The sequence below is a fragment of the Pan troglodytes genome, chromosome 13 (genome assembly GCF_028858775.2).
Source record: "Pan troglodytes isolate AG18354 chromosome 13, NHGRI_mPanTro3-v2.0_pri, whole genome shotgun sequence".
NCBI classification, from domain to species: Eukaryota; Metazoa; Chordata; class Mammalia; order Primates; family Hominidae; genus Pan; species Pan troglodytes.
In genome coordinates this window covers 18,519,440-18,536,898 of record NC_072411.2, presented here as the reverse complement: position 1 = coordinate 18,536,898, position 17,459 = coordinate 18,519,440, and the positions used below count along the sequence as shown (strand labels likewise).

General features: G+C 39.5%; 1 protein-coding gene across 1 annotated transcript; it reads right to left on the bottom strand.

The window, feature by feature from the left end:
- Window positions 1–248: 248 nt before the first annotated feature.
- On the bottom strand, window positions 249–16,701 carry DDX18 (DEAD-box helicase 18). The gene is made up of 14 exons (XM_515753.8): window positions 16,411–16,701; window positions 13,564–13,848; window positions 11,503–11,646; window positions 9,999–10,134; window positions 9,546–9,646; window positions 9,234–9,433; window positions 9,034–9,148; window positions 6,578–6,717; window positions 6,187–6,348; window positions 5,684–5,836; window positions 4,917–5,030; window positions 2,294–2,350; window positions 1,833–2,010; window positions 249–718 (listed from the first exon to the last, which is right to left on the bottom strand). Exons 1-14 carry the CDS (start codon window positions 16,493–16,495, stop codon window positions 576–578), a joined length of 2,013 nt encoding a protein of 670 aa, XP_515753.3. The 5' UTR covers window positions 16,496–16,701; the 3' UTR covers window positions 249–575.
- Between the last annotated feature and the right edge of the window lie 758 nt (window positions 16,702–17,459).

Genomic DNA, 17,459 nt, shown 5'->3' with positions numbered 1-17,459 from the left:
CTATAAAAGCAATGTCACCCTAATCTTAAGATGCTTCTTAGGTATTTCCCAAAGCTCTTTGCTCTTTTATACTGCAGCATTTTCAGGAGGAGTCATTAGATACTGTCAAGGTCCAAGAAATAACTAAAAACAAAAAATAACCTGAGACTCTTTTCTGCACCGCCACCAGCTGCCCAGTACACTAGGTCACCTTTTACAGCAGTGAGCACAGCAATCCATGCCACAAAAATCTTCACAAAACAAGAAGGAAAGGTACAAAAAGAATTATATTAAAATGGTAACATACACTTGTATGAGGGAGGGATATTTAAAATTAAAATATTATCATCACAAGAAACACCAGATATTCCTTGCTCTGCCCTTGGGCAACCAAGAAACTTAAAGCCTGTTTTATATCCCAGAAATAAAAGAGAGACTTGATAGAAGTAACAGTGCTCAGTGCTTGCAACCCAAGTCAATTTATACTCTTGTTAGGTAAGTCCAAATTCTAAAGTCTACAAAAATCCTGTTAAATCAAGGGGGAAAAAAAATTCATTTTAGGACAAAGTTATTCAAGATGAAAGGAAGGCATGTCTTCAGTGAGAGAACTGCCTGCTGTCGGATGATTTCTTGCTAATGTGTTTAAAGATTTTGGATTTCTCAACTTTCTTGGTTTTCTGGTAGCCAAATCCACCACCACCTCCTCGCTTTTTCTGCTTGCCTTCATTACTGTTGACGTCTGGAGGCAAACATTAAGGAAATCAAGCAAAAAAGATAATGAACTCCAATCTAACATCTACACAGAGAAAAAAACCAGCATGAACACTACTGTTCCTCCACAACCCCATTCTCAACAATGAAAATGTGGGAACATAAGCCTATGCAATACATTTCCAGAAAAATTAGCAGTGGCCACGTGACTGTGGACTTAAATTAGCAGGTATGATTTTAAACTTTGGTGTGTAATAGTCATATTAATTATTTCTTCCACACAATGAAATTCATGACAGTGAATAAGGATTTATGAGTTTAATCAGGAAGTTGGTAGGAGCACATGAAAAAAACACCTCCTGTGTCAAAACAAATGACTATCATTTCTCTTCGGAATTGATTTAGGAATGCCTAAGTGAAGGAGCTGCTCTTCCTTCCACAGGACTCGACATACATTCATTTCAGCTGACATTTACTCAATGCTTACAATGGGGATGGTGACCCAAAATTTGGTCCTCTAGTTCCCTCAGAAGTTACTCCTATGGCACTGAAGCACAGGCCTCATTTCAGCTGCTCAGTTTCTTCTTCTGAAAGGCACAAATTATAAATCACAACTGAAGCAACTGGAAGTACTCCTGCCTTTTATCTTAAGCAACACCTAAGTTTTATTTTCTTTTGCTGAACTTGCCACTTTCTTGCATAAAATCCTTCAGGGGTTCTAAGATGATTAAAACTCCTTGAAAGGTCCCATCCTCTCTTTAGCTTCAAAACATCCCATTCACCTAAGTACCCTGCACAGTGCAGCCTCAGCAAACACAAGTTTTGCTTTTTTTAACCTGTGTTTCTGCCTGGAATACACAACTGTCTCTGTCTCTCCTTGACAGTCAAATTTCTTTGTCTTTTGAAGGCTCAAGGCATAAGCTGCCTTGTCCCTGTAACCCCATCCTAATGATTAAGCCCTGCTTACCCCATTCAACCTCTATGTCCTGTGCTAGCACAGACAAGCAGACATCGACCAGGGTGAACACTGGAGCCTCCAGTCTGAGCCAGAACACATACCAATCCACTGCAAAGCCCCAAATGCCCCTCTGTCAAGCTTTTGTTCCTTAGTCACAGGATAACTTCATTAAAGAAAAGGATACTCAGATCAACGAAGGGAGGCACCTTGAAACCAAATGACAGAGCAACCTGAGGCAAATTTAGGTTATTAACATTAAAGATCTGTTTCAGAGAATGGGAATCATAGGCTCGTATGTATGACTTATATGCTTCCTGGGCTGACTTATGAAGAAAGTAATTCTTTTCAATCAATTTCTCAAGCTGAAATAGAAAGAAACACTGGTTTTAATAAACAAAAACAAACAAAAACCTCCAAAACACCAGATTTTAAATATCCTAGAGCAAAGCCACTCCATGGAAAACATTTAAAGAGGGCACAGAGTGGTGATAACTAGAATAGCAAGAAACCTTATACACCACACAGCCTGATCCTAACTTTAGGACAGGGTAGACTTCAAAGGACGGTGATTGCCCAGTGAATCACTACAAACAGAGTGCTGGGACAAGGTTCCTGTTTACTCACAAACGTTTAAAAAGCACATACCTGAGACTGAATGTCAGAAATCTTAGACCAGGAAAAGTCAAACTCACTTAATGGAACCTAGAAATCAAAAGTATTAAGATTAGTAAAGCAGGATGATCAGCATTCCGATACTGGGTACTGAAGACAGGGAAGGATGAACCGGCCTATGAAATTCCCTCAGGACAGAAAGGAAAATCTGCTTTTTCTAGTCTCCCAATGTTGATGGGAAAGTTACATCTTTGCTCTGCTGAGTTAGGCAATCTGCACTTCTTTCTTTCTGAAAGGCAAGGAACTGGATAGGGACACAGTCAGTAAAGCACTTTTCTGTAAGAATCTCTATAATCCTGACTATTTGCAACCATGAATCAGCTTGAAGCTTCTAGTCAGAAGGGCCATCAGCCCCTTTTCTCCATGTCAGAAGAGGGGCCCTAATACCCCCACAGTCCTGTATTGAGGCTTGTGACACTGGAGGCCATGATGACCACAAACTCCTACAGGATGGATCTGCCATCAGTTATCACTCATTAGATAACTAGAAAAGCAACAGGCCTGTGCCAGGTGCTAGAGAGAAAATAGGTGCCTAACTCATGGACTCTGCCCTCACAGAGCTTGCCGTCTTGAGGGGGAGAAAGATAAGTAATGAAATGTCAACCTGTAGATTCTGGATATTAGCCCTTTGTCAGATAGGTAGATTGCAAAAATTTTCTCCCATTCTGTAGGTTGCCTGTTCACTCTGATGGTAGTTTCTTTGGCTGTGCAGAAGCTCTTTAATTAGATCCCATTTGTCAATTTTGGCTAGGACTAATACCCAGAATCTACTAAGAACTTAAACAAATTTACAAGAAAAAATCAAACAACCCAATCAAAAAGTGGGCGAAGGATATGAACACACACTTCTCAAAAGAAGACATTTATGCAGCCAACAGACATGAAAAAATGCTCATCATCACTGGCCATCAGAGAAATCCAAATCAAAATCACAATGAGATACCATCTCACACCAGTTAAAATGGCGATCATTAAAAAGTCAGGAAACAACAGGTGCTGGAGGAGATGTGGAGAAACAGGAACACTTTTACACTGTTGGTGGGACTGTAAACTAGTTCATCCATTGTGGAAGACAGTGTGACGATTCCTCAAGGATCTAGACCTAGAAATACCATTTGACCCGGCCATCCCATCACTGGGTATATACCCAAAGGATTATAAATCATGCTGCTATAAAGACACATGCACACGTATGTTTATTCACAATAACAAAGACTTGGAACCAACCCAAATGCCCATCAATGACAGACTGGATTAAGAAAATGTGGCACATATACACCATGGAATACTATGCAGCCATAAAAAAGGATGAGTTCATGTCCTTTGTAGGGACATGGATGACGCTGGAAACCATCATTCTGAGCAAACTATTGCAAGGACAGAAAACCAAACACCGCATGTTCTCACTCACAGGTGGGAAATGAACAATGAGAACACTTGGACACAGGGTGGTGATTATCACACACCGGGGCTTGTCGTGGGGTCGGGGGAGGGGGGAGGGATAGCATTAGGAGATATACCTAACGTATATGACGAGTTTATGGGTGCAGCACACCAACATGGCACATGAATACATATGTAACAAACCTGCACATGGTGCACATGTACCCTAGAACTTAAAGTGTAATAATAATAAAAAAAGAAAGAAAGAAAGAAATGTCAACCTGATGAGCAACTGTGCTGTGGGAACAAGGAGGCAGGAGATCAGCGATGGCTTCCCAGCAAAGACAGAGGCGAGCTGAAACCAAGCATTCTGGACAAAGCGTGCAAAAGCTGTAGAGCAATTTCAGGGAACTGCCTGCAGTTACAGGGTAGAGGAAGCCTATCAGCAAGACTATGCCAGAAGGGCCAATGAGGATGTAAATGTCAGGCAGGAGAAGGCCTGATATGCATCCCCCACATGGCCTAGCAATGAAGAGGCCACTTAGGGTTCTGATGGATTCAATTCTGGTGTGATAGTAGAAAGCTAAAGCCAAATTCGGCTGGTTAGGGACTGAGAGGGAGGTAAATGGCAAGAATATAAGCCATTTTTCCAGTAAGGCTGACTGAGGAAAGGCAACAGACAGTAGCTCCTGCAGGTAGGGGTAGAAGAACAGGTTTAAGGTTGAAGTTACTTTTTTACAGTGAGAAATTTGAGATGGTAAAGCGCCAACCGCAAGGAAGAGACTGTAGGCCAAGAGTTGATGAATAGGAGACAGAGGGCAGGGGAGGAGGCAGAGGCTAGAGCGAACAAGGATTCCCCACTGCTTCACATGAGGTAAGAGGAAAGAAGGGGAGCAGAAGCAGAGATGACTAGGTGTGAGGGAGCTTCAAAGGAGTGGAGAAGGTTTCAAAGAGGGCTGGAGGGAACAGGAAAGGAGAGGCTGGGACACAGAGGTGTTGCTGGGTAACAGAGCTAGAAAGCCGAGCCATGTGGGCAGTTCCTTCTGTGCTCACTTCTTGGGCTAGACGTACATAAAACCTTACTTGCTTAATTGCCATAAGAATGGTTGTAATAGCACTGGCCAGACTCGAGACTCCTCTGACACATGTAGAAATGTTGCTTGCTAACAATTCCTACACCGAGAGAAATCTTTCTCCAAGTACAGATCTTTACCTTGGATTGTTTCAAGTAGCGAAGAAAACCCAATTCTTCTGGGCGCAAAATGAGCAAGGCATGCCCTCTCCCATTTAGGCCTCTGGCTGTTCTACCCACACGATGAATATATTCCTTTGGTGGAGAAAGAAAACCTGAGTTAACGCAGTGACTTCCACATGAGCCCATTTGCGTATCTGCATCCTGAGTATGTGCATGTCTGTACTGAGATGGTGTAGTCCCACGGTGCTGGGCCACACACACCTTCACCACACCCCCACAAAGCTGGGCCAGCAATCGCTCTGTGCACATCACCCCCAATAGGCCAATGATTGAGGCCCAAAAAAAAAAAAGGCTGGACATGATGTTTGCATTAACAGTGATCTAATAAAATGAGTATTATGTGTGCTTCATCATCAAAACGGCTTTAATCCAGTGTTTGTTGAAAATACTTCTCAATGAAGCTTATTCTACCACATATACTACAGAAGTTTATCTACTTCCTTAAGCAATTTTATTTCCTTCAGGCATCTGCTGTTCTTAAGAGATCATTCCAAGGATCTCATTTTCATAACTTAAGTCCCACTGATCCTTTTCAATCCTCTTGCACAGCCCGTTTGAGCCCTGAAAAGCCTTAAATACTTATCAATACCAGAGAAATACTGCAGTCACTGTATAGTAGGGATCTTTACCTTGAATGTGGAATGCAGTTTCCGTCAGGGAACTGGGAGAATAAGTGAACTTTTAATGCAGAGTCATTCTGAAGATATTCCAAAGATGCCAGTTACCTTAGGGTCATCCGGAGGGTCATACTGAACAATCCAGTCGACTTCAGGAATGTCTAGTCCTCTCGCTGCCACATCCGTACACAATAGTGTTCCCGAATCTGCATTGCAGAACTGGAAGAATGTGGTTGTACGCTTATTTTGCTTTTGCTTTCCCTAGAATTAAATAAAAACATCCATTAGAGCTGGAATCTTGAGGAAGACTAGCAGTAGAACCCCCAAATTGTGGAATTGTTACCCTACTTTATTTCGAGCTCATCCCTTGGCCTATGTCCTATTTCCCCAACTGTTCTGCAAGCCCCTCAAGGAGGATGGTGTCTTGCACTCTTCGAAAGTCCTCATACCCCTCCACACCCAGCAGCGCTCCCCCACACAGGATCCATCATCTAGTGGTGATCAAACTACTCAGAACAATGTTTCCAGGAGAGGGCAATACCTCCAATCCTACAATCTATAGGATTTAATAAGCATACCCTGTTTTCAATGAGCTCATCATCATCACTTACATGAATGGCCAAGACGGGCAAATCAATGTAGTTCAGCAACTCATAGTGGTATTTCACAGACATACAAGATGAAAAGAAGACCATAAGCTTCTTCTTTCGGTTCTTCTTAAGGAATGTAAAGAGCAGAAGGAATCTCTTTTCAGAAGGACAAACAACATATCCCTAGAAAGCGTTTAAGCAGACAGATACAAATGAACCAAGTGGACATTTTCCATTTCCTAACTTGTGTAATTTGATCAACAGCACTGATAAACAGTGTGTAAACTGTCATGCCTCACCTACAGCATTTTAAAAGTTCATTAACCCATTCACTTTCTGAATGATCCTTCCAACAATTACATAAAAACACCAAGTAAGATCCCTATAGTTTTCAGTTATTGATAAAAAGTACCTGTTCAAGACCATCCACTGTTGCATTCGCTTTATCATCATCAACGCCAACATACAATGGCTCCTTTTTCAGAGAAATCCTTGCCAGGTCTTCAACTTTTCGAGTTTGGGTGGCAGAAAAGAGCATAGTCTGTCTACGTGCTGAAACAGATACATACAAAAATAACCCCAATCTTTTAGGGAATCTTTACAATTGCCTCACAACTACAAATATTCTAGGTAGAGATATCAGAAATGGGAGATATGATGTCTCTACAGATTCAACAAATATTACAAAAGGTAAAAAGGGTATATCATGAAACACTAGGTCTATAAATTTGAGGACTTAGATGAAATGGACAAACTCCTTCAAAGACAAACAACTGAAGAAAATAGGAAAACTTTAAATAGCCTTATATCTACTAAAGAAATTTTAGTTATAACCTTCATGTAAAGAAAATTCCAGGCCCAAATGGATTCCACTGGTGAATTCTACTGAACATTTAAGAAAAAAACATCAATTATTCACAAACTCTCCAATAAATTAAAGAGAGGGCTTACATGTCAACTCATTCTTCGAAGTCAGTCATTACACTATACAAAAACCTGACCTGACATGACAAGAAAACTATGGACCAATACAATTCGTGAGCACATATACAAAATTTGAAATAGAATTTTAGTAAAGTGAATTCAGCAATATATAAAAAGGATAATGGCTTATGTTTATTCTAGAAATGGATCAGGTTTATTCTAGAAATGCAGGTTGGTTCAACATTTGAAAAATCAACCAATACAATTCACTATGTTAACTAAAGAAAAAACATGATTATTTCAGCAGACAGAAAAAAAACATTTGACCATCTATTTCTGATTAAAAATCCTCAGCAAACTAGGAACAGAAGGGATCTTCCTCAATCTGATAAAAGGCATCTATATAAAACCTGCAGCTAACTTCATATGTAGTTAATGGTAAAAGACTGAATGCTTTCCCCTAAGATCAGAACCAAGACAAGGATGTCTGCTCTCACCACTTCTATTCAGCACCATACTGGAGGTTCTGGCCAGGGCAATCAGGCAGGAAAAAAAAATTAAATAAAGAGGTGAAACTGTCTTTATCTGCACATGATTGCCTATATAGAAAATCCAAAAGGCTACAGTCATCTGGAAAGTCATACTGAATAATCATTCGGTACAGGATTAACTGTCTTGCTAAATACAAGATCAATATAAAATTCAACTGTGTGTGTATATATATGTGTGTATATGTGTGTGTGTATATATGTATATATTAAAGCAACGAGCAATTGGAATTTGAAATTTTAATGAAATACTCAGGGATAAATCTGACAAAAGATGTGAATAAACCTGTATCCCGAACCCCCCTAAATATGATAGAGAAAATATCGAATACATGGAGATATACCTTATTACGGGTTACATGACTCAATATTGTCTTCCTCCAATAATCTCTATTCAATAAAATCTCAATCCAGATCCGAGACTTTTTTAGAGGGAAGGGGGAGAAACTGACAAACCAATTCTAAAATTTATATAGAAAAGCAAAGGACAAGAATACCACAACTTTAAAAGAGAACAAACTTGGGGCTAACATTACCTGATGGTCAAGACTTAATAGGAGGAACTGGAACTTTCATACACTGCTCATAGGAATGTTAAATGGTACAGCCGCTTTGGAAAACATCTGGCAGTTTTTTAAAAAGTTAAACACACGCTAAGCATATACCAACTAGGACACTCCTAGGTTTACTTAAAAGAAAAGGAGATATATGCCTCTACAAAGAGTTGTAGATGACTGTTCACAGCAACTTTATTTCCAGAAAATGTAACCCAATCTAGCAGCAGAAAACAGATCAATACTCACTTGGGGACAAGGTATAAGCGTAAGGAGGGGTGGGAGGGAGAAACTGAAAAGGGGCAGGAGGAAACCTTTGAGTGTGATGGACATGTTCATTTTCTTGATTGCAGTGATGATGTCACAGTGGTAAACAAATCAAAGAACATCAAATTGTACATTATAAATGGGTACATATAATTATGTCAATTATACTTTGACAAAGCTTTTAAAAATAAATTATATAATGAAGGAAACCATGGTCTTAGTTATAACCAGTTCATAATGTTGCAAGTACTATAACCAAGATATGTACAAGTAAGGCAACAAATCTGCGGCTTCTTGGGGGATGTTAGATGAGGTAAGAATGGGCAAGAGGTGGAGGATAGGACCTATGTGAAGACTGCTTAACGTGCATTATAACTTCTAAAACAGCAAAACTATTATATCAAGTTATAATACATTTGATGCTTGTATTCCAAATTACCTTTCGGGTTAATTGGCACAACTACCTCACTTGGCTATGGTAAAGTTCTGGCATTAGTACAGTTTTTCTATAGGAACAACTCTTATCTACGTCCAACAGATACTTTGCAAACCAAATGCAGATGCTACCTACTTACTTGGCAAAAGTTTAATAATTTGCTTTAATTCCTCTTCAAACCCCACATCCAAGATACGATCAGCTTCATCAATAACCAGACACTGCAGGTTTTTATACATAAATCCTGGGGTATTCTAACAAAACAAAGGACAAAGAACAACCATTAGTTGTCAGTGTATGTTTCATACAAGACAATGAGACAAGCACTACATCTCTTACCTGCATATGGTCCAGCAGACGGCCTGGTGTGGCCACAATGATGTTGATCCCATTAGCAAGTTTCTGTGCTTCAGCAGATCTGTTACTGCCACCCATTATCAAGCCATAGGTATGCACGTGGTGAGTCATCAGCTCCTTAAGAACACCAAAAGTTTGCATGGCTAGTTCTCTAGTAGGTGAGAGAATAAGGACTCCTGTTCCTAAAAATGATAATATGGTAAAAGTCTAAATGTGGTTGTTACCACTGAGTCCGTAACAGCTACAATAAACCTCTAGTGAAATAATGGCAGAAACAAGCAGGTGAACGCTTACCATTCCTGGGCATGAACCTTAACTTAACAATGAGTTCAACTGCAGGGATGAGAAAAGCCAGGGTTTTACCACTGCCTGTTTTTGCAGCTGCTAGAAGATCCCTAAATATTGAAAAGGGAAAGGAGAAACACATTTAGCCTACTCATTTACGACGTACTACATACACACACCTTAGGCACTAAGGCTAGAACATGAACAAGAAACGTCTACAGCGCTGAAATTGATCACCTGGGTTATATACCGAAATCATAAGTCAGAACTGTGCTACAACGGAAGTGAACACCTTTTGAACACTTTCCTTCAAACATCAGTAATTAACTTAAAGCCTTTAATGTATGCTGGATAAATGACCCAACATATAGTACAAAATCAACAGAATATACTGGTATGTTCTTTATCATCTACTAGTTCTAAAAATAGATGCCAATATCTAAGCTTCAATGTTAATCATACCTGCCTTCCAGAAGTGGTCTGATACTTTTATGCTGAATTTCAGTCATGTTTGTAAAACCCATTTCTTTTATTGCCTTCAGAGTGTTTTCATTGACAAGATTACATAGAGAAGCAAACGAAGTATCCTCAAAAGCTCCTAAACAGAAGACAATTTATCATTAGCAAATTTATCTTTTTTTTAAAAAAGTATTGCTACAGTTGCCTAAATCTATTTTGCTTAGAAAAGCTTCCCGCAGTAAGAAAAGGCTAAACCTTAATTATTCATATGTGATAATATCAAGAAAAAGACCCTATATCTTTCAAGTTTCTCCACTGTTAACGGCTGTGTGAGTTATAGTCCAGAGCCCATACTATAACAAAACAAGGGGTGGAGAGGAGGTATAACCAAGGAATTTATATAAAATAAAAATACCAAAACAAGGAAAATAATGAGAGTCCAGAGATAAATGAAATGTTTAAGAAATCTGATATAAAAGTGAAAACATTGAGCATTAATAAAAACTGAGTGTGAAGTCAATAATAAAAAAAAAAACCTGTTAATCTCACTCCAACAAGACACAGAAGAGTCAGATACAGCCACAGAATGTTAGGCTGAGCCTACGTATCAAGTAGTACAGTGGTGGTTCGGCAGAAGGCATCAAAATCACCTGGGGGTTCCCCATACTCCACATGCCCAGGGTGTAAACCAATCAGTCTTGACCTTGGCATTACTGACATCTGGGCTGAATAATTCTTTGCTGTGAAACACTGTCCTATGCATTATAAGATATTATGCAGTGTTTCTGACCTCTACTCACCAGATCCCAGCAGAGTGCTCCTAGCTCTGAGAACCAAAAATGTCTCCTAGGCTTAGGATGACCAATCTTCTCAGTAGGCTAGGGACAGAGGAGGTTCCTGGGATTCAGAACTTTCAGTGCTAAAACTGTTAAAGTTTTGGGCAAACCAGGATGAGTTACTCATCTTACTTGGGGGGCGAATTTCCCTGCTCGAGAGCTACTACCAAAACGTTTGCAATTTGGATTAAGCAGGTCTAGGGTTGGGCCTCAACATTTTAACAAACCAACCAACCCAAACCAAATAAACAACTCAAGTAACTCCTAGACATATCTGGTTAGGAGCAGTGAATTCTAGCCTAAACTCGACTTTATAAAGGAACAAAGGCCAAAGGAGGTTAACCTCGTACAGGGCCAATCCTTTTCCTATTACAGCACAGAATGAGACTTAGAAAAGGACAAACCAAGGAATCCTAGAAGCTGTTAGTGTGCATATAAAATATTTGGTGTCAGGAATGAACAAAAGGAAAAAAACAGGGAATAAAAAGAACGAAAACACCACAAAATAGAAGATAAAGAGAAAAAGCAGCAGAAAGACATAAAAAAAGTTTCTTGTTGATAGTTACTTTTTTCAGGTAAACTGAAAGTCACAACTGAACCTTCAAACCTATAATCCTCTAAGAGAGGCACATTTTAAAGAAGCTACATCTAGAAAACTTCCTGGACATTACCTGTCAGTCCCAGGGGCAGATTGGGCACCTCACTCTCATCTTCATCATTATCTGGCTTATCCACATTATTTTCTGTTTCTTTAGGAGTCTCGGCACTTTCTTCTTCAGATTTCCCTTTGTTTTCAGTTTTTGCTTTTTTCGTATCTTTGGTTTTAAAAGACAAAAGCCGAAAAAATTTTTCTTTAAAATAGAATTCCAAATGAGATCAACAAACGGAAGATCTCTGATGTAAAGATGTATATTTTCGAAGCTAAGTATATTCTGTATTAATTTGTTAAGAATTCTGTTTGGTGAAAAACGATTGGTTGTATTTAAAAACCCAGGGTACGGACAGACTTGGTGACAAAACCTTTTAGGCTTTTGTTCAACTAAACAGTATAAACATACCAATTGTAAGTTTCACATACTCCACTGAGGGGAAAGAAAGCATGCCTGATTAACATAATCCTTAAAAACTCATTATAAGTAGTCATTTTTCTTCCCGCGCCAATCACTATCAAAGGCTCTTCATGTTACTAGAGAGAGACTGTAATGGAAGGACAACAACCCACTTGCCTGGCTGACATACGCTGGACTGTGCCTTGGCTATCAGGGATGAGGGTGGGAGGAAAGGCAGGGCTTCCTCCCACCCTCATTTCTACATTCACAACTTTCATGTGGCCCCAACTACCTTTTCAGTCCTACCTCTCGCTTCTCTTTTCAATGTTCAACTCTGGGTCAAATGGATTAACCACACGCTGTGTTTATATAAAACTATACGGCAATTAGTGACGTTTGAAAAGAACTTAGACCACAACCCAGGACTCTCTGTAGCTCAGTACTGGTCTCCTCCCTGTACCTGACGGCCACCCTTCCAGGAAAGAGTCAACTTTGTAGGACCTACATGTTCAAAAGCCATAGATATCTTCAGCTGGTCTCCATGGCTTATTTTGTTTTCCCTGGAATAGTTCTTAAAATGTACCCATAAGGTGGTTGGGTGTGGTGGCTTCTGCCTGTAATCCCAGCACTTTGGGAAGCTGAGGTGGGAGGATCACTTGAGCCCAGGAGTTCAAGGCCAGCTTGGACAACACAGTGAGACCCCATCTCATAAAAAAACAAACAAACAAACAGACAAAAAACCCATAAGGTTAAAACGCCCAGCATTGTGATTCAATGCTTGGGAGCAGAAATAATACCACTTCCTGGGGCATACTCAAAACAAGAATTGTGAAGGCAATAATTTTAGAACAGGATTACAATGACTTCTGTGTGTAGGCATCATGAAGACAGTAATGCATGTTTGGAAAAGTTCAAAGCTCCTTTCTAAATAAAACCCTTATTTCAGGTAAAATACATGAATAGGATGTTCCAACTCAGGGGCTGGCAAACTTTCCGCAAAGGGCCAGATAGTAAATATTTTAGGCTTTGCAGGTCATATGATCTCTGTTGCCATAAACACAACCAAATAGGCATTGCTATGACCCAGTAAAACTTTATTTACAAAAACAGGTAGAAGGAGGGATAGTTTGCTGACCCCTATCTTATCCTACCTTGATATCTCTGCTTGTACAAATCTCAATTATAATGTCCATTCTTTCATCCGAGCTTACTGAAATTCCATCATCTTCAAAAAACATTCCTTCCTTTTCCTCCTGCCATTCTTAGCACTTGGAAATTAATGTTCTATTTATTCAGAAGTTTCCTACTTTATATACTTTGTAACTAATACTCCTTTCAAAGGGAGGAATTTATGGAAGGAAAATGGGAAGAATCAAGCAGGAAAAAAGGTAACTTAAAAAGAAGAGAAAGTTTCTAGAATTCTAAGGAGAGTCTTTTCTGAGAGTGAGGTTTTCTTCAAGGTTAGTGAAATTAAAAATATATTCCTCAATATTTTGAGAAAAGTTGAAATGGACTCCCTGCTTCTGCCAATAAAATGTTTCCATTAGCTACCAGGCTAATCTCTAACATACTGGTGAGTACAGGGAATTCTCATGTCATGTGCACACAATAGTAACAGAAAGAGGAACAATAACCGTCTGTGAAAAACTAAATGGCTGAAGTTCAAAGATAATAAATACCTACCAGGCTCAGCATCATTCACCATTTTTCTCTTTTTCTTCTTTTTCTTTTTTGATTCTGAATTGGAAGACTGCATTGCTGCTTCTCCATTGGTTAATACAGTGGATTTCTGGGGAGACTTTTTAACTTTTACATTTTCCACTGCCTCTTGAGACACGTCTCCATTTTGAGTTTCTGATAAGCCCACATTCATGGGCTTTTGTTTTGATTTTTTAACCTTTCTACTTCCCATTGTTTCTTCAGATACATCTCCATTTTGAGTTTCCGATAGGGTCAGATTTGAGGCCCCTGTTTAAATAAACAGAACATATACTGTGACAAAGAAGGAGAAGTTTACTTAGAAACACTGAAATCCCAAATGAGAACTTCCACGGCTTCCTGACACAAATTATTTAGATTTTCTTCTCTTTCATGTAATTAAAACAACTTATAGTTTTATGGTGTTCCCTTATAGGGAAAGTAAGTTATCTTAAAGAAAAAATACTGGAAAAGGGATAGCTATATTGATTTCTTAACTGCAAAAGACCGTACATCTGACTTTAAGGAGTCAAGGACAGGAAAACTTCAATGAGGTCAAATATTTAAACAGATGAGGTCAGACAATGGCAGTTACAGAATAAACATAAGTATTTGATAAACATATGATTAACTGATATATTGAAAAAGACATTTACAACTCATTCACACAAGTACTATCCTTCATACCACTTCAAAACATTCAACCCCAACTCTTCTAGACTGCAGTGAGTTGAAAATTCAGTTGATAAGACCACTTATTTGCTCCAATATTTATCATATGCAAATACAGTAATGCGTGCACAATGACATTTCTGTGAATTAAGGACAACATATACAGTGGCTCATTCCTATCACCTAGTGCCATCAGTAACTGCAATGTTGTAGTGCAACATATTACTCATGTTTGTAGTGATGCTAGTGTAAACAAATCTACTGTAATGCCAGTCGTATAAAGTACAGCACACATAATTATGTACAATACATAATACGTGATAATAAACTATGTTACTTGTTTATGTGTTTACTATACTTTTAATCATTATTTTAGAGTTTACTCCTTTTACTTATTAAAAAAAAATAAGAGTTGACTGTAAAAGAGCCTCAGGGAGAGAGGTATTTTAGAAGGCACTGTTATCATACGAGATGACAGCTCCATGCCTATTGTTGCCCCTGAAGATCTTCCAGTGGGACAAGATGTGGAAGCGGAAGACAGTGATACTGAATGTGTCTGTGTCTTTACATTTTTAACAAAAAGCTTAAAAAGAAAAAAAAATAAAATAAAAATCACATAGAATAAGGACAAAAGGAAACTTTTTGTACAGCTGTATGTACAATGTGCTTGTGTTGTAAGCTAAGTGTTATTAAAGTCAAAAGGTTAAAATTTAACAAGTTTATAAGGTAAAAGTTACAGCAGGCTAAGGTTAATTTAAGAATAAAAGTATTAAAAAACTAAACAGTGTAGCCCAAGTGTACAGTGTTTATAAAGTCTATAGTGTACAGTAATGTTCTAGGCCTTCACAGTCACTCACCGCTCACTGACTCGCTCAGGGTAACTTCCAGTCCTGCAAACTCCATTCATGGTAAGTACTCTATACAGAGGTACCATTTTCTAAATCTCTCATGTCATAGTCTTTTTACTGTACCTTTTCTATGTTTAGATATATTTAGCCATACATATACTTACCATTGTGTTACAATTCTCTGAGTATAGTACAGTAACATGCTGTACAGGATGACAGCTTAGGAGCAACAGGCTATATCATGTAGCCTGGGTGTGTAGTAGATTTAGGTTTGTGTAACTAGATAAAGTTCGCAAAACGACAAAAGCCCCTAATGACACATTTCTCACAATGTATCCCCTCTCCTGTTATGCGATGCATGACTGTACCTGAGAATGTCCTTACCAAAGGTTCCCTGTTTGTTTACTGAAAAAGATAAAACACCATCTTTTGTTCAAATTTACTTACATACGCGCTGAAAAGTAGTTAGTAATGCTGTAGTATTATTCTACAGGAATTAGAAATACAAGAGTATTTCAAAACATATTCCTAAAATTCACAAACCTATTGCCTCCTGCAGAATTTTTTTTCAATTAATGTCTGTTGAAAACCAACTGGGGCAAGGCACTGTGCCTCCAACCTTGCCCTCGGGGAGTTTGTATCTTAACCTGGACAACAGGTTAACACAATTACTTCAAGATCTGTGGCCCCACTGTCAGGACACTGGGACTGCAAATGAGGTAGGTAAGAAAGGTGACATTCAGATAAAATCCTTTTCATTTAGGTCACTGTTCAGGACACAAATACGTAGAAGCTCTTGTGAGAAAGTGCTACGAGAGCGTGTGGAAGTGGGTAGAGGAAGGCAATAGTATCAAAGAAGCTCTGTGGAAACAGCCAGACGGGCTTTTGGGGAAAGAAATATGGGAATTAAATAGATGTGAAAAGTGGGTGGAAATGAGACGTTTCATGTAGCATAACCGGAAATGAGGGATGAGATGAGGTACGACTTGCAGGGGGTGAGGGAACCAAAAGCTAAGGTGGAAATGCAAAAGGCAGGGTTAGTCGTAAGCCTAGAAGTGAACGGGGAGTCCTCCCGCTCTAACGTTGTAAAAAGACACTGATTGCTCAGAAAGGTCAGGAGCAGCGCTGGAGCCACGCGACCAGTGGGCAGCAGCGCGGGTCCCGAGTGGAAGCTGCCTTTTCACTCTCCCCAACCACACACGCTGCAGGGGAAGCTGCCTCCGTCACACAGAGCAGCTGGGCCCCCGGCCGCCCGAACGCGCCAGGGCTCGCGCGTGGGACTCCTGAGCCACCGCGAGTCAACGCATCTCACCCTGCAACTTTAGGTTCCGCTGCCGCAATTTGAGGTTCCGCTTCTCGATCTTCTTACGCAGGAGTTTCATCGGCAGGTGAGACATTCTGTCCAACAAGTGCCTAGAATAAGGCGCCACACAGTACAGCTACTCAGTTGTCAGGCTGACGTTACTTCCCTTCCGGCCGCACGTGCGCAGCTCGGCCAACAGGAAACGCGTCACAGGAACGCTGGCGCCCGGCGGAACGAAAATTCTCCAGAGCGGAAATGCTTCCAGACGCGCGCACCGTGATACCTTTGGCGACCAAAATCTTTGCAGCGCCCCCTGGAGAAGTGGAAGCGAGACGCTGCACTGGCTTCACACTGTGCTAAAGCTAACTTGAGCTCCCTCTAGAGGAAGACTGAAGAAAGAACGTGGAGGGGAAGGAGGCCTTAGGGAGTCCGCATTTTTATGTTCCTATCCTCTGTGGGTGCAGAACTAGAGTTGGCCCTCCCTGTACCTGGGTTCTCTGTCTGTGGATTCAACCAACTCCCCCATTGAAAACATTAAAAAAGAACAATTAAAAATAATACAGTGTGATAACTACTTTCATAGCATTTAGGTTGTATAAGGTATTATAAGTCATTTAGAAATGATTTAAAGTATACTGGAGGTTGTGTGTAAAATAAATGCAAATATTACACTATTGTATATAAGGGTTTTGAGTATCCTAAGATATTGGTATCCATAGAAGGTCCTGGACTCAATCCCTTGTGGATACTGAGGGACAACTGTATTTGGGAAACTGAATAGAACTAAATTATATATATGCATTTCCAAACTTGTTTGGCCACTCTCCTCAGAAATACAATTTCTGTGTCACTTGGTACACATACACACATAAATATAACATTTCTCAAAATAATATTCTTGCTTTTCACTCTTTTTCCTTCAATTCCATTCATTCCATCCTAAATTATTCTTTTTAGCTTACTAAAAATACTGATTCCTATGAATTTAAATTAACTTTACTACATTAATAATAGGTTGACTGCAGTTTGAAAAAGAGGTTTATATATTCCCTAAGTAT

Coding starts and splice junctions, on each gene's coding strand:
- DDX18 (XM_515753.8), bottom strand. CDS start 16,495: ATGTCTCACCTGCCGATGAAACTCCTGCGTAAGAAGATCGAGAAGCGG. Junction 11,647..13,563: donor GGTGAATGATGCTGAGCCTG/GTAGGTATTTAT, acceptor TTAAAACCAAAG/ATACGAAAAAAGCAAAAACT. Junction 719..1,832: donor GCCTCCCTTCGTTGATCTGA/GTATCCTTTTCT, acceptor GTTTGCCTCCAG/ACGTCAACAGTAATGAAGGC.